Below are 26,742 nucleotides of genomic sequence, written 5' to 3' on the forward strand. Positions count from 1 at the left end.
ACAACACATAGAGAAAAGCCTCCATAGACTTTGGCCACCAGCGTATCCTAAATACGACACGGTGGCCCCAGCTGTCCATGTGCTGTGTGTGAGAATACATTTGTAAGTGAATGGATAACTCAGGAGGCCAGATGCAGCTCTTCTTCCAAAGCCAGCCCCTCAAGCCTCTGCTGGAAGTCTAGCTAACAACAAGATTATAGAGATGATAGTGGCCTGGGGGCCAGGGGACCCTCTGCTCTGTGGGGGCTCAGGAACGCCTGAGTGGGAGGAGCTCAGGGCCCACAGTGGATGGCCCATCCTGAGCCCTTGGAGTGAGCCTCTGCCTCTAGCTGTGGCAAGGACGCCCCTGGCTGTCACCTGGGTAGAGACAGGAGATGAGGATGTCAGACAAACCCTCCTGTGACGGCAAAGTTCGCGCCTGTTGCTTAAACATAGTGGAAACGTGTTACATCCGAAGACGCCATTTTCCAAAAAAAGACCCTTAAGATCTAGGCTGAGTGTGACACGGGTGGGAAGCTCCTCGCCCTCCATCCTTGTTTCTGAGACCCCCACACACAGCCTTACACTCCACATGTCCCCACCCCTCCCAATAGTGCAGGTAGAGACCAAGCCCCTCACTGTGATGAAGGTGGGAGGGGGCCTCCAGTTACATCCCACATAAACCAGCCTCAGCTGCAGGCCCTCTGTGTACAGTTCATCTGTGTTTTGCTTGTTTGTTCACTTGATAATGACAATGTAAAATAACGATAATGATGATGTAAAATAAAAGTAATGTGATTACTTTTATAATCAGAGAAGAAGCGACAGAAATTCTCTCTGGGGGTGCCTGCCCCCAGTGCCTGACCTGGGCGCTCCTCCCCAATGCTGGGTCTCCGTGAGTGCCCAGTAAGATGGGGTGGAGGGTGGGAGCCTGTCACACGGCCGGCACCCCCGGGGATCCTGGACAGAGAGGCTGGGGCAGCAGGGGTGCTGGGGGATAGGGAACCCAGGCCCTTGGCTCCCATGTGGCTCAGCCGTCTCGTGCAGAGCAGCAGAGATCACCGGGTGAAGACAGTGGAGGGGCCGTGCACTTATCCACATCACGACTCACTGTTTCTGGACAGGTGTAAGGGCAGGTGCAAGACAGTCCCCCAGGCTGAGGCTGGGGTCAAAGGTAGGGCTGGTGAGGCAACTGGAATGGAGGGACGGAGCACCTGGTCGACAGCCTTTGCAAAGGGCGTCCTGCACACAGGGCCACAGTGGCACCCCAGGCTGAGTGCTGGGCAGCGGCAGAGTGCACGGTGCAGGGAACAGGAATCCTGTATGCCATGTGGAGACATGGCGGAGCCCCTCTTGTGTGTAGGTGAAAACACAGAGGCTACATCCTCAGAGGAAACGCCACTAGCATGAACCAACTCTAATTACATCTAAACACAGGCACACAGGGTCAAAGCTTCATCCAAGAATGTGACTGCTGCTGGAAAAGCCCCTTAAAGGAAGGTAGCAGGGTCTAGGCCCCCGCTTCACACAAGCAGCAACAGATGCAGGAGGAGGCAGAAAAACAGAACTGAAAATCGAGAATAGGGCAGTCGCTGCTTAGAGCGAGGAGATAAGCCATTCGCGGAGCTGCCATCGCCACGGTGAGATGGGTGCACCCACTGACTCAGCAGAGTGGGGAACTTAAAACAGAATCCAATACATATTCTGTCAGTGAAGAGCAGAGAGTCCGAACTTTAATCTTATGGAAGGACACAACGGAAGAAACGGTTTGTGAATCTGAGGACAGATCACAGAAGTGATCACCGTTGGAAGATCGGAATGGGAGACGTTCTGTGGAACCTCAGTAACCCCTGGGGTAGGCCAAGCCGCTGCACTATTGCTGGAGTCAGGAGGGAACGGGACAAGACACACCTGAAAGCAAGCCCAGGCATCTCTCAGATCTGGGGAAGAATATTCACTCAAGGACTCAAGACAGTCACTCAGCTCCAAGACAATAAAATGCAAGGATAAGCGCGCGGTGACTTTGGCCAAGCTGCCGAGAGTCAGAGGTGGAAAAGATCCCTGGGAAGCAGCCGGGGTCGGGGCAGGGGACAGACACGCTCCACACACAAGAATGGAAAGGGTCCTGGAGCGCAGAGGCCGCCAGACACACCGCGTGTCCTGTAAGAACAATGTGTTTCATACAATGTGCATAGTCAGGCATTTGACGTTACAGATAATGAATGCCACATTTGAAGGGTTGAAAGAAAAATCATTCAATCCAGGAGTTTATATCCAATGACGATATCCTTCCAATGAGAGGGCGAAGGAGAGGCATTTTCGTATCACGTACGTGAACAAAGCTGGGACAGCGGGTCCCAGGGGGCCCGCACCACAGGAAGTGCTGGGAGGAACCGAGGCTGAAGAGAAACGCCACCAGACAGAAGCCCAGAGCTACGGGAGAAGCCAAAAAGCTCCTGAAAGGGTAAATACGTGGTTACATAGACAAGAAAGACCGTCTTCTTTACTCCTCTTACTTTATCTAAAAAACAACTGATTGTTAGTAAGGAAAAATTATTACCACTTTAAGGTAGGGTTCATAAAACAGCTGTAGGTGTGACCTGGATGGCACAAGAGGCTAGAGGGACCTGGAGCCTCCTCACCACATCCAGGAAGTGGCACGATGACAACTCCAAGGAGACTGTTTCCAACAAAGGCACCAGGATGTTTCAACAGAGAAAGGAAAGTCTTTTCCAAAAGGACATCTTCCGTGTTACCCAGAAATTGGACTTGTTAGTATTTACCCGAGAGAAGTGAAACCCATGACCACAAGAGTCAAACGAGACTGGGGGTAGCAGCCTGACTCCTAATAGTTCCACAGACAGAGTCTAAAGTCATGTGCCCGGCAACAGGAGCGCGGATGAGGAGGCCGCATCCACACCGGCACTGAGCCAGAAGGAACCACAGAGATGAGAAAAAGGGGGACAGACCTAGAACCAGTCAGGCTGAGTGAGAGAAGCCGGTCACCAGAGAATCCACCGAATCCTGTTAGCGGAAGATGAAGTTCAAGGAGGGGCAAGGTCTGCCCAGGGCAGCCAGAGCTGCGTCACCTGCAGGAGGGGCTGGGGCAGGAGGAAGCATTGGGTGTGAGGGTGTGCCGTGCAGCGTGGCCGCTGGTTCCATGCGCACGTGTCCAGCGCATCGTCATGTCCACCTGCGATCTGCACATGTCGCCGTGTGTACACTCCACCTCCACAGCAGCAACAAAGACTCGGCCCTGAAGAAGATTGATGGGCCATTTCCCAGCTTTGAAGGAAAACCTGACTTTCTTATGTATTCAGTGTTGAAATCTCTGTCCTCATAAACCTTTATGTAAGATAGCTCATGGCCATGTCTCTACCTTCTTGAACGACACTGGCAGAGCGATGCAGAGGGGACACAGCCTGTCCTGGACCCCACTGGGGTCTCACTGCGACCCTCCACCGTAGGGGGGTCCCGCCGCCACCCTCCACCCTAGAGGGGTCCCGCCACCATCCTCCACCCTAGAGGGATCTCGGCACAACCCTCTACACTAGAAGTGGAGGAATTATTTCTGCTTTTTACAATTTAAGAAATTTAGGGCCGGACGCGGTGTCTCAAGCCTGTAATCCCAGCACTTTGGGAGGCCGAGGCAGGCGGATCACGAGGTCAGGAGATCGAGACCATCCTGGCTAACACGGTGAAACCCCGTCTCTACTAAAAGTACAAAAAACTAGCCGGGCAAGGTGGCGGGCGCCTGTACTCCCAGCTACTCGGGAGGCTGAGGCAGGAGAATGGCGTGAACCCGGGAGGCGGAGATTGTAGTGAGCTGAGATCCGGCCACTGCACTCCAGCTTGGGCAACAGAGCGAGACTCCATCTCAAAAAAAAACAAAACAAAACAAAACAAAAAAAACTTAAAAAAAAAAAAAAGAAATTTAGGCATTTTAGTTTTTTTTGTCTGCGCCAAATGTATCACCAGGCCTGGGCTGCAGCCTGCAATGTCTGCACAGGGCTCGACGGTGATGCTGCCTGTGGCACCCCCCTTCACTCAGCCGCATGTCCTGTCCTCTCCCCACGGCACGGGCTCTGTCTCATCCATGTCGAGGCAGTGGGGCTGGCACCCGGTCCCCACACGCCCCGTTCACTGCACACGCAGGACAGGAGGAGTCAGTGTCTGGGGCCGTCTAGACTCGTATGACTTTCCAAACACAAGCGCTGGCAGCCTGTGGTGAGTTCTTTGAGGGAAAATTTTTTCAGTGCAGTCTCTTTTACCCATTAATTGAAGTTTGTTCTTCGGGGGCATCTTGCTACATGGCTGTAATGACACATTTTTTTGAAGTGTTTTGCTTCATTTCTGAACACTGTGCTGCGCCCCAACCCCCACCAGGGTCCCGTGTGGAAAGGGTCACAGCCACAAGCCTCTGACCTTCCTGTTTGAAAAACGGAGTCCCATCAGCGCCACTTCAGACTTCCTGTTGATGACTAAGACCCTCTGATGGAAAGGCCTGAGCGTCCACGACAGGCGTTTCTGAGACAGCAGTATGTCTATGTAGTTTAGCACGGGATGAAGCGGACAGAGTTGTTTAAAGTCAGTCTGTACACGAAATGTGTGATGGACACGGGCATTCTGATCGGAGCCTGCTGGACGTCTACTGCCACCGACGTCCCCTGCTGGGGTGGCCAAGTCCCCTGTTACGGCCGACAGTAAAGCCTCCGAATTGCTTGGCACACAGTGGCGGCTTCTTTACTGTCAGGTTGAAGTGTCTGTATTAACCCCACATTTCTGATGCTCTAACACCTGGGGCCCTGCTGACCCTGGGGGGCTGCCCCTCCTACGAACAGCCAATTTCCAGATAGTGAACAGTCGCCCACTCTATGCAGGCTCTCCACATGCAAACCCTGCAATCCAGAGCCCACGCCCACCTCCGCCTCTGTGGGTTCACACTCCAGGCCACTGGCCTAGTCACCCTGGGGCAGGGACGAGACACGGGCAGCCCCTGGCCCCGGAGCAGCTGGAACTATTCCAACTGGGCAGTCCTGTCCCAGATGACCCTGCCTTGCCCTCGCCCAGCCTCCTGACTGAACCTGGTGCATCTCTGTATTGACCTGTGGCGTGGCCTGCCCCCTCCTCTCGAAATCTGTAAGTAACAAACTGCTCTTTCAATAGCAGCTGTACCTAGATCTCTTGGACTCGCCATCCTAAATCATAACAAACCTGCCGTTCAAAACAGAAGAAGGGAAACACAGGGACCGGCATGGAGGCCGCCTACTCTTCTGTTTTTTCATTAGCCTCGAGCCTTGGAGGGGAGGGCCAGCCTCCCTTCTCCGCACCCCCAGGTCCCACCAACCCCCACACATCAGCCCTCACCATGCGTTCACTGACGGAACGCTGCCTTCAAAGAAAATTTCCAGCAACAAACTTAGGAAAATGCGTCTCACTTTCTCACAAACAAAAACATGCATAAAATTGCAGCAAAGTCTGTCTTCGCCGCCACTCCTGTCTGCAGGTGACAAAGGGCTGAAGGGCTGGACAGTCCCAGGTCAACAGCACCCGTGCCCTGGCTCCTTCCACACCGACAGGCTCACGCTGTTTCCCAGAGAAGATAAAAGATGTGCTCCAGAATTAAAGGTGTGTGCATATCACAGCCCTCGGTGCTGCTTTGAAAACGTGCTGCTCATTGTAGCTTTCAGAATCAGAAGAGCCATCTCAGCCTCGCAACGGAGCCACCGAGCCACGAGCCCAGAGCAACCTTTCCATTTTCATTCACTGCAGTCTCCTCCCACCCCAGATCCCTTTCTTTCCCAGCGATTATCATCGTGGCAGTCTTATCTCGCTCGTCCATGTCCACAGGTCCAATGCTGGCAACAAAGGGCTCACTCATCCCAAAGAAAATGGAAATAAGGAAGTGCGGGGATCGGGAGGAAGAGCTGTGTCTGGAGAAGTCGGCAGCCACAGGCAAGAGCCCGAGTTCTGCAGGGTCCCGGGCTGCACCAGACAGAGCCCAGAAAACCCAGTGTCTGCCCACGAGTTCCTAACAGCCCCAGAGAACTGGCAGGAGGCACCAGAGCCCATGGCAGGAGCCGGCACAGCTGCAGGGAGACCTGAAAGGCCCTTGGCATCGGGCATGGCCGTCCCCAGCAGTCAGCGTCCTCCGTGCTTAGGAGGTGAGGGATGTCCCCACACACGCCTAGCATTGGCCGAGATGTGTGTCAGAGTCAGCCTGGCCACGGCTCACAGCGGGTGCCCGTCCCCGCCATGGAATTTCACCGGAGGGAAGGAGACAGGGAGGTGAGCAGTGAGTGGAGGTTGCTAAGGAAAGGTCCTTCCTGTGGACACGAACCAGGGAACACAGGCTCGGCTGCCCAGCCGCCTCCTCGTCAGGTGAGCGGGGCAGGAGGCCCCCGGAGTCACGACCTGACCAGAGGCCTCGTCTGGGGCAAAGTCCATTATTTCCGATGTCACAATTCACAGGACGTGGTGGGGCCTCCAAGTGTGGTAGAAAAATTCACTTCCAAGTCCAAAGATCCCTTCTGCCCTCCCAGAAAAGAGAAAAGGACTCTCCATACACTAGCTTGGCACAGCTGGCACCGCAAGGCCTGGGAGCCTCCACCTGTGTCTGTGGACACTCGTCTGTAGACAGATACCGACTTCCTGAGCTCCCAGGCAGCACAGTGGTCACCGTCCCCGCCACAGCTGGAGCCCTGCAGAGCTGTCACCATCCCCCCGCCCCCACTGCAGCCAGAGCTCCCCAGGGCAGCAGAGCAGCCACCGTCCCCCAGCAGCCGGAGCTCCCCAGGGCAGCAGCCCTGGGTCACCGCCTGTCTGGATGACCCCACTGCAGCTCCAGAGAAGGTGACGTGGTCCATGCGGGGGCAAGTTTGGAATAGAGTTTCCATTAACCGTTCTTCTGCAAGGCCCTGTGTCTCCTAAGGAGGCCGAAAAGCTGGTTGTGATATTTTGACAAATGGTGAAAGAATAAAAATTATGTGACTTCTCAACAAAGAAGGTTAAATGTTCTCAAATTTGGGATTTCCAGTGAAAATGAATCATGTTTTGCCATACTGATCCACACATAAACCTTTCTAAGCCCCCCAAGGTTTATAAAATGATGTGCACAGGCTGGGGTATTCAATTCAGAGTGGCTACAGTGTTGCTATCAGGAAAATGACAAAAGAAAGAGAAAGCAGACATCAGCCGGACACCGTGGCTCACACCTGTAATCCCAGCACTTTGGGAGGCCGAGGCGGGGGAATTGCTTGAGCCCAGAAGTTGGAGACCAGCCTGGGCAGTATAGTAAAACCCCATCTCTACTAAAAATACCAAAAATTAGCTGGGCTTGGTGTCAGGCGTCTGTAATCCCAGCTACTCAGGAGACTAAGCCAGGAGAATCGCTTGAACCTGGGAGGTGGAGGTTGCAGTGAGCCGAGATTGTGCCACTGCACTCAGCCCGGGCGACAGAACAAGACTGAAAAAAAAAAGAAAAGCAAGCAAGCAAGCAAGCAGACATCATCACGTGTCCCGGGGCAGCCCACTCGCCCTTTCCCTGCGGGGCAGGCTGGTGCTTCTCCCACCACCTCGAAGGGAAGAGGCTGCAGTCTGTGTTTCTAACAGCAAACACCGTCACTGTCAACACGGATGAGTCCTGCTTAACACAAAGAAAGAGGTGTGTTGACGCACCCTGAACTTTGCAAAATGATGCTTATTCCCCTCTCAAACCCACATGGAGGCCAAGCGCCTGCTCTGAAGGGGAAATCCCACAGCAAGCCACGTTTCCAGAATGCCATGGCTGGGCAAGTCCTCCCTCACATCACGGTGAGAAGGGGCAGCCGTGCCCGGTACAGCCTGGTGCAGTGAGCAGCATGCTCAACCGTACAAACAGCCTGCTTGTATAGACAGAGAGAGCTGGGAACACAGAGTCTGCGGAACTGGCAGGCGTCCACCCTTGAGAAACTGAGGCTCTGTGGTGGACCAGGAAGGGAGGAAGAAATGGCGACGTGAGCAGAAAGGCCATCGAGCCCAGCGGGAAAGCCAGGGCACCCCCAGATGCGGCCAGGCTCGGCGTGGAGCTGTCAGCGCTGAACCACCAGGGGCTCCTCTGCTGTGACTGCAGCTGCCTGCATGCTTTCTCAGGCCTGGTGATTCTAGAATCTGTAGGGTGTTAGCTCACACTTCTTTTTCCATCATTGCAGCTAGGACCTTGGTTTCCATAGACATAGTTTAAGTTCCCATCAATCTGATCATCCATCCTCGTGCTGCTCTGCCCTGGGAGTTGCTAGGCTGGACTCCTGTGAAGAAAGGCTGACCATGTTCCCTGAGCCTTGGCCCCAGCGCTTGTGGTCTGTGCTTTTGGGCAAGCTCGCTGATTTCTTCATGCCTCGGTTTACCTATCTGTAAAATGGTGACAAGTGAGGCATGTGCCCAGCATATGGTAAGTGCTTAATAAATTATAACTATCATCATGAAACAAGGCCATGATGAGAAATCATTTACGTTTTCCACTCTCTGTGCCCTTTCCCATCCATTCTAAAAACAAATACTTGGTTCTCCGTGAGAAGCTCTTGCCACAGCTCATTGTGATCCTGAGGTGAGAAGCAAAGAACGCAGTCAGAGAGCCCCTCAGATGCTCTGTGACATGCGCTGACAGGTTCCTTCCAACTTGCTCAAGATCAAACTCAAGAGTATGCATTTTGAAACTATTTTCTGCCACAATATTAACCAAAATATTAACCTACATTCAAAAAAATATGAACCTCTCATTAAAGTCAAAGCCCAGTCTCCATCCGTCCCTCCCCCCACTAACCTGCCCACTGATTGCACCGACTGGTATTGGGCATTTATTGTCATCAAAGCTGGGGAACAAACATTATTCTAAGAAACAATAGAAAATTCAAAGCTTCGTTTTCTTGAGGGCTACAATACTGTTCTCACACCAACACAGACACACTAAAACCAACACAGACACACTAAAGCCAACGCAGACACACTAAAGCCAACGCAGACACACTAAAGCCAACGCAGACACACTAAAACCAACGCAGACACACTAAAGCCAACGCAGACACACTAAAGCCAACGCAGACACACTAAAACCAACGCAGACACACTAAAGCCAACGCAGACACACTAAAGCCAACGCAGACACACTAAAGCCAACGCAGACACACTAAAGCCAACGCAGACACACTAAAGCCAACGCAGACACACTAAAGCCAACGCAGACACACTAAAGCCAACGCAGACACACTAAAGCCAACGCAGACACACTAAAGCCAACGCAGACACACTAAAGCCAACGCAGACACACTAAAGCCAACGCAGACACACTAAAGCCAACGCAGACACACTAAAGCCAACGCAGACACACTAAAGCCAACGCAGACACACTAAAGCCAACGCAGACACACTAAAACCAACGCAGACACACTAAAGCCAACGCAGACACACTAAAGCCAACGCAGACACACTAAACCAACGCAGACACACTAAAACCAACGCAGACACACTAAAGCCAACGCAGACACACTAAACCAACGCAGACACACTAAAACCAACGCAGACACACTAAAGCCAACGCAGACACACTAAAACCAACGCAGACACACTAAACCAACGCAGACACACTAAAACCAACGCAGACACACTAAACCAACGCAGACACACTAAAGCAACGCAGACACACTAAAACCAACGCAGACACACTAAACCAACGCAGACACACTAAAACCAACGCAGACACACTACACTGTTTGGAGGCCAGGAAGACTTGACCAATGGATACAACCAGCAAACAGTTCACAGGGAAAACGCACCGTGAAGACCCTGTGAAGAGACTGAACGACACCCCATCCCACACCACGTGCCTTCCCCTCAAGTGCACGCGCGTCTGAGCTGACCTGCTCTCCAAGCTGGCACCAATTACAGCACATGGAACGCAAGTTCCAACCACAAAACCCCCAAACTTTTATACAACGATGTCATCGATGTGTAAATTACTGCCTATATTTTACCCCTGGAAATTAACAACTACATTGACATAAACTTAAATCTAACCAGTGTCTTTTCATTATAAACTCTTAAAACATAAAATGTATAAGATGTTACCTTTTATCAAGAGGTTAAAAAATACCCTTCTTATTTTTAATCTCTAACAAAGGCAATCCAATTAACTCACTGATTTTTAAAAAGATAAACCCAGCCGGGGCACAGTGGCTCATGCCTGTAATCCCAGCACTTTGCAGGGCCAAGGTGGGTGGATCACCTGAGGTCAGGAGTTCGAGACCAGCCTGGTCAACATGGTGGAAACCCCGTCTACTAAAAACATAAAAATGAGCCAGGCATGGTGGTGCATGCCTGTAGTCCCAGCTACTCGGGAGGCTGAGGCAGGAGAATCACTTGAACATGGGAGGTGGAGGTGGCAGTGAGCCGAGATGGCGCCACTGCACTCCAGCCTGAGCGACAGAGCAAGAGTCTAATTCAAAAAAAAGAAAAAAAGATAAACCCAAGTGATGTCTCTTGAAAACACAAAAAAATTACCTTATAAGTTTTGGGATCTAAGTTATGCTGAACAAAAAAAAAAAGTGGCAAGAATATATTTTAAATATGAAATAAATAAAATATATGAAAAATAAGAATAGAAAGTAAGCAAAACAACTCTTTGCTGTTTGTTAAGCCTCATTACAGACACATCAAATTTAGGTGGTGCAGTGTGGCACCGAGGGCACGAATGATAAGAAAACACAGTCATCTGAGGGAAGAGGCCGTGGGGTGGAAGGCAGCCAGGGGTGCTCTGCCGAGCGCTGGAGCTTGGCCAGCAACAACACTGTTCCCTGCAGGCCCTGTTGCCTCAAGCGGGGCAGTGTGTGTGAGACCCACCTTCATACTTCAGGAGCACTGGCCAAGGCAGAAAAATAGACCAATGTATTCATGAGAGATTTTTAAACAAGTGTTGAATCCAGGCTGTGTTTCTGGTAAAGGCTAACGTAACCAGGACATTCAGCTGACGAGCATGTTCCATTTTCGAGCACCTGGGCCCACCGAGAGTGTACCCCAATCTCCAACCTCAGCATGCAGGGCTGAGATGTCCACCCTCAGCAGCTCGAAAAGTGGCAGCTCTGCCACCCTGATCTGGAACTGACGCAGCAGGTGGACCTTCCTGTGTCCCCTGCACTGACCTTCACTGCAAAGCTAACCCAGGTGAGTCCCAGACTTCACCAGCTCCTGGAGCCCAGAAACCAATGGGCATTTCTAGAAGGTCAAGGAGCATCTATGGGGAAAGACCATTTCTCCTTAAGATCTCGGTGTCATCTCCAGCCCCTCTAATTCCATCCTTGTGAACATAACCCAGAGGGGTTACTGAGGTGAGATCCGTCATGCAGAGTGAAGAATGTGGGTGATCATGGAGACCTGCAAAGTTTTCCTCTTTCCTGGTCTGTGAGACGCTGTGTATCTGCAGCACCCTGACCCAGCATGCCTCTCCCTCTGTATCCTGTGAACTCTCCCATGATGGCCGCACCCCAGCCACTCTGGCCTCCTTTTTGTTCTTCCAACCCAATGTGCTGGTGGAATTACCCCGCTGGTTCACAGCAAATGGTCCCCACACAACACCGAGAAGCAGGGAAATATTATTCTGTGCATCCCACCCTGCTTACAGCAACATTTGTTCCTCTCAGCACCTCATGCTGCCTCCTATGCGGGAGGCCAGGGCCTGTCACTGCCCTGCCCCTGCCTGCCCACACCACCCGCTTTTCCACTCTTGCCCCTGCCTGCCCACACTGCCCACCTTTCTGCTCCTGCCCTTGCCTGGCCACACCACCCGCTTTTCCGCTCTTGCCCCTGCCTGCCCACACTGCCTATCTTTCTGCTCCTGCACCTGCCTGCCCACACCACCCCTTTTTGCTCCTGTCCCTGCCTGCCCAAACCACCCGTCTTTCTGCTCCTGCCCTTCCTGCCCACACCACCAGCCTGTCTATTCCTGCCCCTCCCTGCCTACACTGCCTGACTTTCTGCCCCTGCCTCTGCCTGCCCACACCGCCCACCTTTCTGCTCCTCACCCCACGTCCTAATCCAGGCGATCTGCAGGCAGTCTCTCTACTCTGCCTGGGGTGGGGTGGTGGTGGGTGGTATGAGCCACGCCCTCCCCTTCAGGGACAGATGAGAGCTTCAGGAGGTGAAATACTCCCTCCACCCTCTTCCCTCTTCTTTCCTTTCCCTTCCTTTCTTCCTTCTCCCTGTCCTTCCTCCCTCCCTTGCTGGCTGCCTTCTTTCCTTCCTTCCTGCCACAAACATTTACTGCACATCTCCTTTGCACCAGCTACCTTTGAAGGTGCACAGATAAATCCATGAGCAAAGTCCTTTCTTTTGTGTGTTTCCCATCTATGTTAGAATAGATGGGAAAGAAACAATGAAACCATGAATGCACAGAGTATCTGGTAGTGATCGATGCTGCGGAGAAATAACCCAGGGTAAGAAGGATTGGGGGCTGGAGGACTGCTCCTTCATACAGCACTGCCAGAGAAAGCCTCACTGAGAAGGTAACGTTTCGGCAGAGGGCTGAGGAAGGTGAGCGTGGGCTTGGCGGGGCCTGGGAAGCTGTCTTCAGGCAGGAGTAGCAGTAAGCACGGACGCCATGGGCAGAAACTGCCTAGAATGTTCGGCTGGAAGAACAGACAGGAGGCCAGAGTGTCCAGAATGCAGCCCCCATGTGGAGAGTTCACAGTGATATGGGAGCACTGGGAAGGGGAGAGCTGTTCTCTTTAAATGATACAGAAGTGGGAAGGGAGGTGCTGGTTTGAGGAGGGCAGGTCCCTGGCTGGGGCTCCATCCCCATGGACCTAGGTGAGGACAGGCCCTCCTGCCTTCACCACCAAATGTTGCATTTCCCAAGACCACCCTGGCCCCTGCCACACCCCCATCCTGTGCCTATAAAAAGCCCCAAGACCCTAGCAGGCACACACACAAGTGGCTGGATGTCAAGAGGAGCACGCTGGCAGAAGAGCAGACCGAGAGACACCAGCATGCCAGCAGGCCACCGACTGGTGGGACAAGAGCACACCGACAGACAGCAGCAGGCCATCCACCAGTGGAATGATGCAGAGTGTGGTCAGGGCCAGTCTGAGGAGAGCCCAGGCCACCGAGCACCCGGACTCCAGGGGAAAACCATCTCCCTTATGGCTCCCTCATCTGCTGAGAGCTACTTCTACTCAATACAACCTGGCACTTACTCTCCAAGCCCACATATGATCTGATTCTTCCAGCACACCAAGGCGAGAACCCAGCCCTCTGTCCTTGTGATAAGGCAAGGGTCTGATTGAGCTAACACAAGCCACCTATAGACGGCAAAATTCAAGGTGTGTAACACACGTCCACTGGGGCTTTAGGAGCTGTAAACATTCACCCCTAGACTCTTGGGGTCTGAGCCCACAGACTGCCTGTCTGTCTGCTCCCCTAGAGGTTTGAGCAGCGGGGCATTGAAGAAGTGAGCCACACCTCCATCGCACACCCTGTGAGGAAGACAAGGAAACATTTCCCATTTCAACAGGACACGGACGGAGAGGAGTGGTGGGTGGGGGGGTGCCACAGATATGCAGGGTCTCGCAGACCAGGCAAAGAGCTTTGATTTTTACTGAGAGAGCTGAGAAGCCCGTGGTGTGCTCTGAGCAGTGGGATATCATCTGATTGACAAATTTACAAGAACCACTCTGCAGGCCTGAGACAAGGTCAGAGGCAGGAGGCCAGGTCTGGTCAGATCTGGTGAGGGGTGGTGGGTGGGGGGTACAGGGAGGAGCCGGCTGGTGGGGAGAAGGGAGCATCCCAGGTGTGCTTGGAAGGCAGGTGGAGCAGGGTCTGCCAACAGACTGGACATGGGGGTACAGAAAGAAAGGGACCTAAACGGATGGTGGCCCCACAGCCACGCTGTAGAAGCTGTGGGAGGCTTCGTTCCATGTGTGGGGTCCGGGCTGGGCTGGGAGGCCCTCAGGAGCCCGACAGGCACCCACACCACCATGTTTGGTCTTGTGCCAGTCCAGATGGGATAAAAGTCCTGCTGGTCACAGGCAGGGCATGTCATGGCAGAAACCTTAAGAGATCCACAGCCTTCCAGAAAAGGCAGCGTAACGCACATGTCATGGCAGAAACCCTAAGAGATCCACAGCCTTCCAGAAAAGGCAGAGACACAGGCGTTCTCTGGAGTCAGCCAAACCTGGCTCAAGTTCTACCCCACCATTCACCATGGTTGGGACTCAGGGAACCCTGTCCAGCCTCTTCCAGCCTCAGGATTCCTCTGTGTGAAACTGAGTCAATAATTTCCATTTGAATGGGTTGCTGAGAAAATGAAATATAGTAAGTGTGTTGTCTACTACCTGCTAATGCTCAGTATTCGTTGACAGGAAGTTGTGTCCCCTCTTTTAACATCGCTGTAACATTTAATGACTCAGAGAAACTCTCTCTTACGGCTGCTACGCATCCCTTTTCCTTTGACTCCCTTTGGTTCGAGTCTTGTTAAATGGATGGGAGAGCAGAAATACAACTGCCCTGAAATAAAACCTCATGTTCTTTATGGTAAAGACCGAGAACAGGAGGCATTTTCAGTGGGCCTCTTAGAATCACTATAATAAGAAACATCCACCTTCAAAATGGAATAATAAAGTCCAATTCCAAAATTACTTCCCCTCATCTGAAAAGAAACTTTTAGGTTATCATTAATGAAAAATAACTTTTAAAAAATCGTAAGTATACAAGAGAAGATTCTAAGTCGCTGGGCAGCTTATGGGAGAACAGTTAATGTGTACGAGGAATCCTCTCCCCGTAAACTCTACAAACCACACACACAGCATTTTATGGACACGCTGAGTCAGCTCAGAAGCATCCACTACCCGCCATTTGAAGATGAAGAGAAATGAAGAAGTATGTTTTGCAGTGTCCAGTGAGCCCTGGTGGGTTGGAGAAGGGCCGCAGCACAGAGCACAGATAACAAGAATATCAAAGTAAAACGTTGTGTTCCATCAACCACACCACGTAATTCTGCAATCTGGCCAGTTTATAATGACATTTTAAGTAGCTTTCAGTGCTCCAAGTAGGCTCTCATAAGGCAATTACACAAAATGTCAGGATATTAAATGTGTAAAGCCTGGAGTAAGAGATCAGCTCACATGACTCTGCATGCTCAACTGCCACAGCCTGGCCTACTGAAATTACATGTCATCCTAGGGCCTTCCAAACAAAATGGTACAAGTTTTAAAGAATCAGCTACAGCCTGCAGATAACCTCACCACAACATTGTTTTCACAAAGTCAGTGGGAATCGTGCACAACAGCTTTTGCTTCTAAGTGTGTTTACAACCACGTATATATGAAGGTACACAGTTAGCCACATCTGAACAGCCACCATCACCATCAGCAGCACCACCATCACCAACACCATCATCACCATCATCATCACCATCACCATCACCATCATCACCATCACCACCATCACCATCAATGCTATCATCACCATCATCATCATCACTATCACCATCAACACTATCATCACCATCATCATTATCATAATCACCATCAACACTATCAATACCATCATCATCACCATCACCAATGCCATCATCACCATCGCCATCATTACCATCACTATCAACACTATCATCACCATCATCATCATCATCACTATCACCATCAACACTATCATCACCATCACCAATGTCATAATCACCATCAACACTATCAACACCATCATCACCATCAACACCATCATCACCAATGTCATCATCACCATCACCATCAACACTATCAACACCATCATCATCACCATCACCAACACCATCATCTCCATCATTACCATCACTATCAACACTATCACCACCATCATCATCATCATCATCATCATCACTATCACCATCAACACTATCATCACCATCACCAATGTCATAATCACCATCAACACTATCAACACCATCATCATCACCATCAACACCATCATCACCAATGTCATCATCACCATCACCATCAACACTATCAACACCATCATCATCACCATCACCAACACCATCATCGCCATCATTACCATCACTATCAACACTATCACCACCATCATCATCATCACTATCACCATCAACACTATCATCACCATCACCAATGTCATAATCACCATCAACACTATCAACACCATCATCATCACCATCAACACCATCATCACCAATGTCATCATCACCATCACCATCAACACTATCAACACCATCATCATCACCATCACCAACACCATCATCTCCATCATTACCATCACTATCAACACTATCATCACCATCATCATCATCATCATCATCATCACTATCACCATCAACACTATCATCACCATCACCAATGTCATAATCACCATCAACACTATCAACACCATCATCATCACCATCAACACCATCATCACCAATGTCATCATCACCATCACCATCAACACTATCAACACCATCATCATCACCATCACCAACACCATCATCACCATCATCATCATTACGATCACTATCAACACTATCATCACCATCACCAATGTCATCATCACCATCACCATCAACACTATCAACACCATTGTCATCACCATAATTACCATCACCATCAACACTACCATCACCATCACCAATGTCATCATCACCATCAACACCATCATCATTACCATCACCAACACTATCATCACCATCATCATCATCATCATCACCATCAGCACTATCCACCATCAACACCATCATCACCATCACCATCAACAGTATCATCACCATCAACACCATCATCATCGCCATCATCACCATCACCATCATCACCATCAACACTATCATTACCAACATCAACACCATCATCATCACCAGTATCCTCACCATCACCCACCATCATGGGGAATGGACTGTGCTCCTTTGGTTTAGAGGACATACAGCCCATTTAATTGCTGGAGTCCAAAAGTTGGGTATTTGCAGAGGATTCAGGTAAATTCAGTAGGAGCTCATTATTGCATTCTCTCCTTATTTGGGCTTCCACAGGGAGAAACTGACATAATCATAGGCCAGCATGCTGTCTGTTTTCACTGGAAACAACACAGATGTAGTAAAATGTATGCTCCTTCCAATTTGGGGGGGTAATGGCATCACAGCTTAGTGGCGTGCATCTCTCCCTCACTAAAGAAAAGTGCCCACACTGCAGCCTGGGATGAAGCTTCTCCTGCACTGTCACACTGCAATATTTTGCACTCACAGGGCTCTGCATTCACCCAGTCTAACGCTTTCTCTGTTGAATGCAATAGTGAGGCAAAGAAGAAAAAAATATATCAAATTAGCTCTGGCATTAATGATGTGACTTCAATGGGGTGTGGGGATCGGCAGTCAAATGGCTTTCTAAAGAATGCTTCCTTTAGGTTCACGTTAGTGTGGGTTTGCACACTCAGAATGTGAACTGACAGACGGCAGGTAAGACCAGAAGAGAAAACGTTTCACAGATGTTTCAGGGTTGGGACTTCGGAGCTGCCCACATTCACTAAATGAGTTAAGCTGACATCTGTAGAAATGCCCTCTTAATGGGAACAGTTATCTTGAAAAGTTCTAGAAATGCTGGTGGAGAGGGCAAGTGAACACACAGCTACAGTCAGATGCTCGGCAAGATCAGACCCAAAGTGAACCAACTGCTGTGCAGAACACCCTGGGGCCTTGAGCCCCCAGTTCCAGCCTGTGATGCACTCACCTGCAGGAAGGGGAAAGGCTCCCCCAGCACCTTCCCTGCACCTGCTCTGTGCCCTCAGAGGGGAAGTGTCACCATGTAATCAGTGGTCTCCATTAACCAACAGCGTTCAGGTTGGAACTGGGGAGATTTGGAAAAGTGACAGGAAGGATGACATCATACACAGAGGATGCTTACACAGCAGAGAGCACCCCTGTTCCATGTGGCTCTGGAAGGCCTCCCCATTGTGCTTATACAGCGGAGAGCACCCCTGTTCCATGTGGTTCTGGAAGGCCTCCCCATTGTGCTTACACAGCGGACAGCACCCCTGTTCCACGTGGTTCTGGAAGGCCTCCCCATTGTGCTTACACAGCGGACAGCACCCCTGTTCCATGTGGTTCTGGAAGGCCTCCTCATTAGAGCCATGGCGGAAGGTGGTGGGAGGAAAACCTCAGGGGGGCAGTGTCAGTGAAGTGCCTTCAGGTGCCCTAACAATTCCCAGTCAGACAGAGATAAATTTCAACCCAATTCTCAAAGTAAAAATCCTTCCAGCAAATGCAGCTGGCTCATAGCAGCATGGACCTGGCAGGAAAGCAGTGACCTCACAGGTGTTTAAGCAGAGTCTGTAAGGGCATCAGCCGAACACCGTGGAAGAGATTATTTCTCCCATGGGGGCAGAGTTTATGACTCTCTCACTTCTCCCAAATCTGAAAGCAGTGACTCTGCACTGATGCAGAAGTGGGGGAGCTGCCTCCCGCTGGAAGAAGACATGAGCTGGGAGGAGCTCAGCAGTGTAGGTCCAGGGCTGCCAGCCACACACGGGGCCAGGGCTGCCAGCCACACACGGCCGCTGCCACCCCGTACTGGGTGCATCCGCGTCAGGGCTGCTGAGCAGGTGGGTGTGTCCTCAAGGGGCAGTGAGAGGATCCCTAGTCCAGCTATATAAGCCACAGCATGACCCCTCCCCCACCAGCACCCCCTGGGAGAGAGTGCGCTGCTGCTGACTCCACGGTGTGCTGATGCGTAGAAAGAAAAGCCTCAGGCAGTGCACACTGAGCACGGGACTGTTTCGCTGGGATGAAAGGCGCTTTGATAACATAGGTGCCTTCTCCTCCTGCTTTGGAGGGTGCTCGTGAACTCCAGCCAGGGGCACGGATCTGAGATTAAGAATTTATCAGTGGCTTCCTCCTGGAGCAGCCTGTGAGAGGCGCCTCTGCGTGCCAGTGATTAGGTGGCCAATTCTCTTCTAATTTTTTTTTTTAAGCCAAGAGGCATGCTTGGGTTTAGAATACTGAGCAGCACTGGCCTGCATTCAAATATGAATGAATTTCTTCAAAAATGAAAAGGCAGCAGGTGCTTCCTTTCAAGTGAAAATGACCCCAAAAGTGTGGGCATATTTTCTCCAGAGTGACAGAAGCATTGGCATCGTGTTTTCTGTATTATCATCTACTGTTGTCACCGTGAAAAGTCAAAGCTTTGGTTCCCTGCCCTCCTGAGACTGGGCTGCGGGGCACATGCCCTTCTCGGTGAGGGTTTTCAGTCTGGGACTCCCACCAGCACGACAGGGAAGTGGGCACCACACCGGCCAAGGCAGGACCTCAGGCTCACGGGAGGCTTGAAGGAGAAGAGGACCAGAGCACGCTTATCTTGGATGAGGGGTGAGGACTGGGAGCCCGTGTGATTGGCTGGGACTTCGCAAGGGCTTTCTGAATGAATGAGTGAACTCAGGAATAACCACGCGAAGCATTGCATGGCTGGAGAGCTGCATGGCCGGCAACAGAAACAAGTTCTTCCAGCTTCCACGTGAGTTTCCCAGTCACTTCCCAAACGAACGCCATGGGCCCACCTTAGAACAGAGGCTGGCTGGGTGGAGACCCGTAATTACCCTGGCCATACAAGTGAGAGTATAATAAGATGCCTGAATAGAAGAAATACCAGGTTTGTTGGGAAGAGGCTGCAATGTGAAATTCAGAACCAAAAGTCAGCCGTCATGATGTGAATTAGGGTCTTGTAATTCCCATTCAGGCTCCGGAGGGCGCAGAACCGAGATGATGAAGAAAGCATTCTAACAGGTTGGTTACCGGTTTTGTTTCCTGTTCAGTGTGGCTGGTGTTTGATCAGTGAGCAAGGATTACAACAGTGGACACCCCACACATTATTTGTCATTGGTTCATTTAGAAAACGGTGTCTGATGCATGCCCCAAAGTGATTTTCAAAATGCTTTCACTGTCATCAGAGTCTTGAGCTGAAACAATGGCATTACACAGATACCATATCTATATGAAAAAAATATTACAGCACTGACGAAAGAAAGCAGAAGTAAAGAAATGGAGAAACAGTGTATAAATATCGTATGCTCATGGCTAGTAAGATCATAATCTCAAAAGAAACAGTCCCAATTGCCATAATCCCAAATAGTGAAATCCCCAAATCTCTGCATATCAAAATCTCTAAATAGAGTCTAAATCCCAAAAGTCTAATGTTGCTAATGTTTAAAATCCCCTAAATGATAAGCACAGAAGAGCTGCATCCTGCTGGGTGGAGCTATTACCTTGTTACTGCCTTTATTTGGAAATTAAGCATAATTTAAGGAGTTGTGTGCTAAGTTGACAAGGAGTTGAAACTGTGGACTTAGTTTTAAGTGTCAACTTGACTGAGTTAAGGAATACCTAGAAATCCAGTAAAGCTTCATTTTGGGTGTTTCTGGGAGGTGTCTCCAGGGAGATAGGGTGGAGTCTGAGTGGGCTGGGAGAAGGTCTGCCTCAGTGTTAGTGGGCAGGCACCATCCAAACAGCTGGGGCCCAGAGAGAACAAACACGGAGGGTGAATTAGGCTCCCTCTGAGCACTGGGGCAGACTTTCCTTCTGCTGCCCCGGACATCAGAGCCCCAGGTTTGCCGGCCTTCAGACTCCAGAACTCACACCAGCCGTCCCTGGGTCCTCAGACTGAGAGTTACACCATCAGCTTCCCTGGTTCTCATCGTAAAAACACTGCAACTTCCTCAACAAATGAAGAATGCCCTTTTCGTACATCTTCATTTGTGAAAGATACAATTTCTTGAGATCTCAGCTCTTCGACTGTTTATGCAGCACTGACCCATCAGGGTTTTTGACTGATCTCGTCAAAAGACTTAGGCTGTTCATCAGGGTATTTCAGATGCCTGCAGTTATACAGCTGGGTGCACACAATTACCAAGCAGAGTGTCGCTTTTACACATCTCCCTTCCTGACCTACGTCTTCATGAACACGGTTCATCTGCTCATAACTGCTATGCCCATGCAACTGTCGTCAAGATATCTGAGGGCTCGTGCCTGCAAAAATATGAATGTTATTGTCACTTATTTTATTGTGCAAAATGGCCTATGAAGTGCTTTGTCATGATTTTATATGTTTTGCAAACAAATTCCCTTTTAAAAATGTAAATAAATGTCTTTTAAACAATTTTTTCCAGAATTACATTTTTGGGATTTTGATATTTTGAGACTGAGATTTTCAGGCTTTTAGGGACCTTAGGGATTTTGATATTTCAGGATCTTAACATTCAGAATTATGGCATTCAGGACTGTATCTTTCAGGATTATGACTGGCTCCCAAAGACTCAATATTGTCAGCATGTCAGTTCTCCAACTTGATCTATGCATTTAATGAAATCCCAGTCAAAATCCCAGCAAGTCATTTTTTGGATACAAGCAAATTTATTCTAAAGTTTACATGGAGAGGCGAGTGACCCAGAACAGCCAACACAATACTGAAGAAGAACAAAGGTGGAGGACAACACCACCCATTGTTAGGACGCGCTACACCCGTCGTTAGGACGCACTACACCCGTCGTTAGGACGCGCTACACCCGCCGTTAGGACGCGCTACACCCGTCGTTAGGACGCACTATTTAGGACGCACTACACCCTTTGTTAGGACGCACTACACCTGTCATTAAGACTCACTACACCCATCGTTATGACTCCCTCCAACTCCACAGGAATCCAGGCAGGGTGGAGTTGGTGACACAGACAAACAGATGAATGAAACAGAACAGAGAGCGCAGACATGGGTCCACAGACATGAGGTCAGCCGAGCTTTGAAAAAAAGCAAAAGTGATGCTATGGAGAAAGGATTGCCTCTTAACAAATGGTGCTGGACAATTGGACGTCCACACGCACAGAAACAATTCCAGATGCAGACCTTACACCCTTCACAACTAACTCAGAATGGATCACATAACTCATTATAAAAAGAAAAACCATAAAACTCCTTAAAGGTAAGAGAGGAGAAACTCTAGATGACCTTAGGTTTGGTGATGACTTTTTAAAATCCAACACCAAAGGCAAAATCCATGAATAAAATAATTGGAAGTTGGACTTCATTAAAATAAAAACTAATGCTCTGCAAAAGACACTGTCAAAAGAATGAAAAGACAAGCCACAGACTGGGAGAAAACGTTTACAAAAGATGTATCTGATATCTGATAAAGGACCAATATCTAACATATTCAAGAACTTTACAAACTCAACAATAAGGAAACAAACAGCCTAATTAAAATATGGCCCAGAGACCACCACAGACACCTCACCAAAGAAGATACACAGAGGAAAACAAGCACATGGAGATGCTCTGCTTCCTCCGTCATCAGGGAAATGTGAATGAAAATGACAACGAGACACCACCACACACCTCTCAGAACGGCCAGAACCCAGAACACTGACAATACCCAATGCAGGCGAGGATGTGGAGCAACAGCAGTTCATTCACTGCTGGTGACACGCAGAACGCAGAATGCCACAGCCACTGGGGAAGACAGTAGCCTCCAAAACCAAACATTCTCTTACTATGTGATCCAGTGACTACACTCCTTGGTACTTACCAGTAGAAGTTGAAGACTTACACCCGTACAAAAACCTGCATGAGGGTGCTGATGGTAGCTTTATGAATAATCGCCAAAACATGGAAGCAACCAAGATGTTCCTCAGTAGGCGAATAAACTGTGGCCCATCTATACAATGGAATGTTATGGATTATAATGTAATAATACAATATTATTCAGCACTACAGAGAAATGAGCCATTGAGCCATGAAAAGATGGGGGAATCTTGAAGGCATGTGACTGTGAAAAGGCCACATATTGCACGGTTCCAACCCCAGAACATTCAGGAAAAGGCAAACTATGGAGACAGCAACAAGGTCCATGGCTGTCAGGTGTCAAGCGGGGAAACTGGAGATGCTGAACTGGATGAGCCCCAAATTCCTTCACTGGCCACTGCACGTCACCTGCTGTCCTCCCCGTCACCCCACCTTAGATAGACCTTCGATTGAACCTGCTTTAAAGCTCTTTGGAAGGAGACCAGATGTGAATTAGGAATAAGTGGCAGAAGAGGGTCTCTTTTTAAAGTTTTTACCAGGTGAACTTTTATCGTATGTGTGCAGCCTGCAGCCTCGTTGACTGACTGCTTCTTCGGGAGCAGGTCCGCGTCGGGGCTTCTCTCTCACTCTCTGAAGACTGAACAGCAAGGGTCTCATGTTGGACCCGACCGTGCGGCAGGAGGGTGGCCCTGCTCTCTGACCTGTAAAAAAGTTTTCTCTTCCCTGACATCATCGGAGGGTCCTCCCTTCCTGCTTGGGTGCAGGTGCTCTTTGTGTGTTGAGAATGTCTAACTAGCTAGGGCCTCTCATCTTGAGACATCATTCCATGTCTGGATTTGCTTTCAAATCATTCCAGGGCAGAGCAGGGGGCTGTAGTGGGTGCAAAGGAGCATCAGGAAAGCCTGAGAGTCACCATTTGTGGCAGACAGGAGATGCCTGTACGGGGTTCTCAATTCTCTCTGCATATTTCGTAGGAGACGCCTGTATGAGGTTCTCAATTCTCTCTGCTTATTTCATAGGTGATCAGTATTCTCTGTGTGCTTCGGAAGTGACACCTGCATGGGGCTCTCCATTTTCTCTGCGTATTTCATATTTGACGCTTTACATGATGCTTTTCTAAAGCACACAGTGCAATTAGGAAGACACTGTATATCAGAAGATCACCAGCATGGCAGGGTAGCTCAGGAAGAATGCCAGGCACATCGTGTGAATCGGAGGGATCACGGGAGAGTGAAGAGAGCACGTTCAGGACTCTTTATCCGAAGATCCACACCCTGGGGTGTGGGAGGAAGGAGAAGGTGCCAAGGCAGAGAGGCGAAGCTCGCCGGACGCATAGGAAAGGCGCGCAGAGCAGGAGCGTGCGTAGGAAGGACACGCAGAGCCGCAGCACGCCCTATTCTCTCTGCGAGCTCACCCACACCGGGTTCTCCAGCTGGGTTTCCCTCCCTTTGATGGGGGTGAGGATGTTGACTGCTTTCTGTTCCCAGTAATGAGGACAGAGGTGAATGGGGCTTTTTAAGTTGTGGGAGATGGGATAGGATAGAGAGAAGGGAGGTTAGAGAAGGAAGAGGACGACCCAACATGACCCCACTAGAAGGAGCACAGAGGCGGAAGAATGCAGGTGGAGGGGCAGCCAGCACCGGGGAGGGCCATGGAAGGCTGAGACGAGAAGCTGAAGGGGACCTCAGCCGTGTGGCCAAGGGCTGAGGCCACACTGAGCTGGAGGAGAAAGGGGAGCTCGGCAGCTACATGGGACCCAACGTCACAAGTGAAGACCCCCTGATAGCGTCCAGTACCCATGAAAGCACAAGAGGCAGTGAAGACCCCCTGATAGCGTCCAGTACCCACGAAAGCGCAGGAGGCGGTAAAGACCCCCTGATAGCGTCCAGTACCCACGAAAGCGCAGGAGGCGGTGAAGACCCCCATGGTGTCTAGTACCCACGAAAGCGCAGGAGGCGGTGAAGACCCCATGGTGTCTAGTACCCACAAGAGGCAGCGAAGACCCCTGATAGCGTCCAGTACCCACGAAAGCGCAGGAGGCGGTGAAGACCCCTGATAGCGTCCAGTACCCACGAAAGCGCAGGAGGCGGTGAAGACCCCCATGGTGTCTAGTACCCACAAGAGGCAGTGAAGACCCCCTGATAGCGTCCAGTACCCACGAAAGCGCAGGAGGCAGTGAAGACCCTCGATGGTGTCTAGTACACAGAGAGCGCAGGAGGGAGGACCATCAAGAAAAGGGGTTTCTCGGAATAGAGCATGACTTAGAACAGAAGAAACGTAGCCCCAGAGGGAGAGGTGCTGGAGGGAAAGTGGCCACTCCAGGCAGGCAGCTCCCATGGCCAACAGCACCATGAATGCTCCAGCAGCGCTCACTCAAGTGCAGCATTGGCCTCCTCCGCCGTCCTTCTCCTCCAAGACAGAACAAGGAGAAAGCATTGGTCATGGTCATGCGTCCTTCCCTCTAATTGCAACTTCACATTCCTTCTATTTAAAAACTGCCATAACGGCTGTATGAACAAAGAAAGAGCGAGGGCAGGAGAGCTTCCAGCTGCAAACAGCAGAGAAGCTGACGCTCGCTCTCAGCGGCTCCCATTCAGCCTTCACTTAAGGATCACGGAGCGCTCACATAACGCGATGCTCAGGCAATGTTTGTGAAAACCGTTATCTACTTCATTTTAGTGTTTGTTATCTCCAAAGGGGAAGTCATATTTTATCACAATCCACTGCAGGATGGTCTTGGGAAAAGGCTGTTGGGAAATAAATGGGTCAGAACCTTCTCCATATCACAGAGCCACAGGAACCCGCAAACGCCCTTCTCCCCTGGGCCCGCCCTGACGTGGGTTAACTCAGGTAGCGACACCGGAAGCCACGCTCTTGGCACAGTGGTCATCTCGAGGCCGACACTGTTCACCCAGCCCATGGTGAGCAGCACGAAATCCAGACGGGGTTTTGGAAGACGTGGCCAACCGCCATAAATATGGGCCAGGGCCACATGCTGGGCCACAGGAGGGGTGAGTTCAGCGACAAAGGACACTGGACTTAACGTATCAATTTTCCATAACAAAAAGGGCTGTGGGCCAGACCCATCCTGCAAGCCATGTTCCCCACCCCATCCATCAGCTTCAGCAGTAAAATTGTGAAATTGTAAAATCTGGGGAAGGGATGAACGAGAAGTGAGAAGGGAACACACACACTGTCTCCAGACCCTCAGGAGCAACTCCCCCTCCCACCAGCTGCTGCGTTCATCATCCCTAGACCCTCAGGATCATCTCCTCCTCCCCTGGCTGCCGCCTTCACTGTCCTCACACCCTCAGGATCACCTTGCCCTCCCACTGGCTGCTGTGTTAACTGTCCTCACACCCTCAGCAGCGCCTTCTCTGTCCCACCCTCAGGATCACCTCCTGCCTCTCACCGTCCACTGCATTCCCAGGTCTTGAAATGACCACATACTCCTTCCCAGCACAGAGAAGGTATAAGGACCGAAGGGACCCTTCCCCACATCGTGCCCCACTCCTGCTGCACGTCCTCAGGGGGAGTGCAGTGTGCAGACCCCACGTGTGGGAAGAATGTAGTGCATCTGTCTCTAGGAGGGGCCGGACAGAGAACAGTCAGCAAACAAGAAACACCAAGCAGGCTGGCTCACCTTCGCCTGTGCTGGGGGGGTCTTCAGGATCTCCCAGAGGTGAAGGCCACTTCTGGGGGATGGCTGGTGACAACAAGGGCCTGGGCATTCTTGAGGGTGCACGCAGAAGGTACTGTGGCTCCAGGCTGCCCTTCCCAGGGGGAGCTGCGGGCCTCTGGGCAGCATAGGCACCAAGGGCTGCCATCAGATGGTGTCTCTCCACACTGCTGTCCACCTTAGGGCTGAGCTCGTCTGGCTGGAGCTGGCTGAGGGTCCGCGGCAGGAGGTCCTCGGGGAGCTGGGCCTGGGGCCCAGGAGGGTAGGTCAGCGCAGACGTGTGGGCCACATAGGTCAGGATGCTCTTGGAGAAGCGGTCGTCACCCTGGAGGGGCAGGAGAGCAAAACAGAGCAAGAGTCACATTTCCATCGTTAGCCGGGGGCACTAAGATGCCCTTCAGTCTCAGTTTTCAAGGTCCTAAACAGCCCTGGGGGTACCAAGATGCCCTTTGGTCTCAGGTTTCAAGGTCCTACACAGCCCTGGACGTCTCTGAAATGTAAAGCCAAAACAGGACTCTCATTTTCACTCTGACCAACTCAGGTCCC

General features: G+C 50.7%; 1 protein-coding gene across 1 annotated transcript in view; it reads right to left on the reverse strand.

Annotated features, from left to right (window-relative positions):
• Positions 1-26,742, reverse strand: part of PTPRN2 (protein tyrosine phosphatase receptor type N2) — a 719,533-nt gene that overhangs the window by 525,353 nt on the left and 167,438 nt on the right. Inside the window, exon 5 of the mRNA XM_017861671.1 lies at positions 26,161-26,521. Within this exon, the coding sequence (XP_017717160.1) occupies positions 26,161-26,521 (361 nt within the window). The remainder of the gene's footprint in view (positions 1-26,160; positions 26,522-26,742) is intronic.

This window comes from Rhinopithecus bieti, unplaced genomic scaffold, assembly GCF_001698545.2.
Source record: "Rhinopithecus bieti isolate Rb0 unplaced genomic scaffold, ASM169854v2 scaffold_60909, whole genome shotgun sequence".
Taxonomy (NCBI): domain Eukaryota; kingdom Metazoa; phylum Chordata; class Mammalia; order Primates; family Cercopithecidae; genus Rhinopithecus; species Rhinopithecus bieti.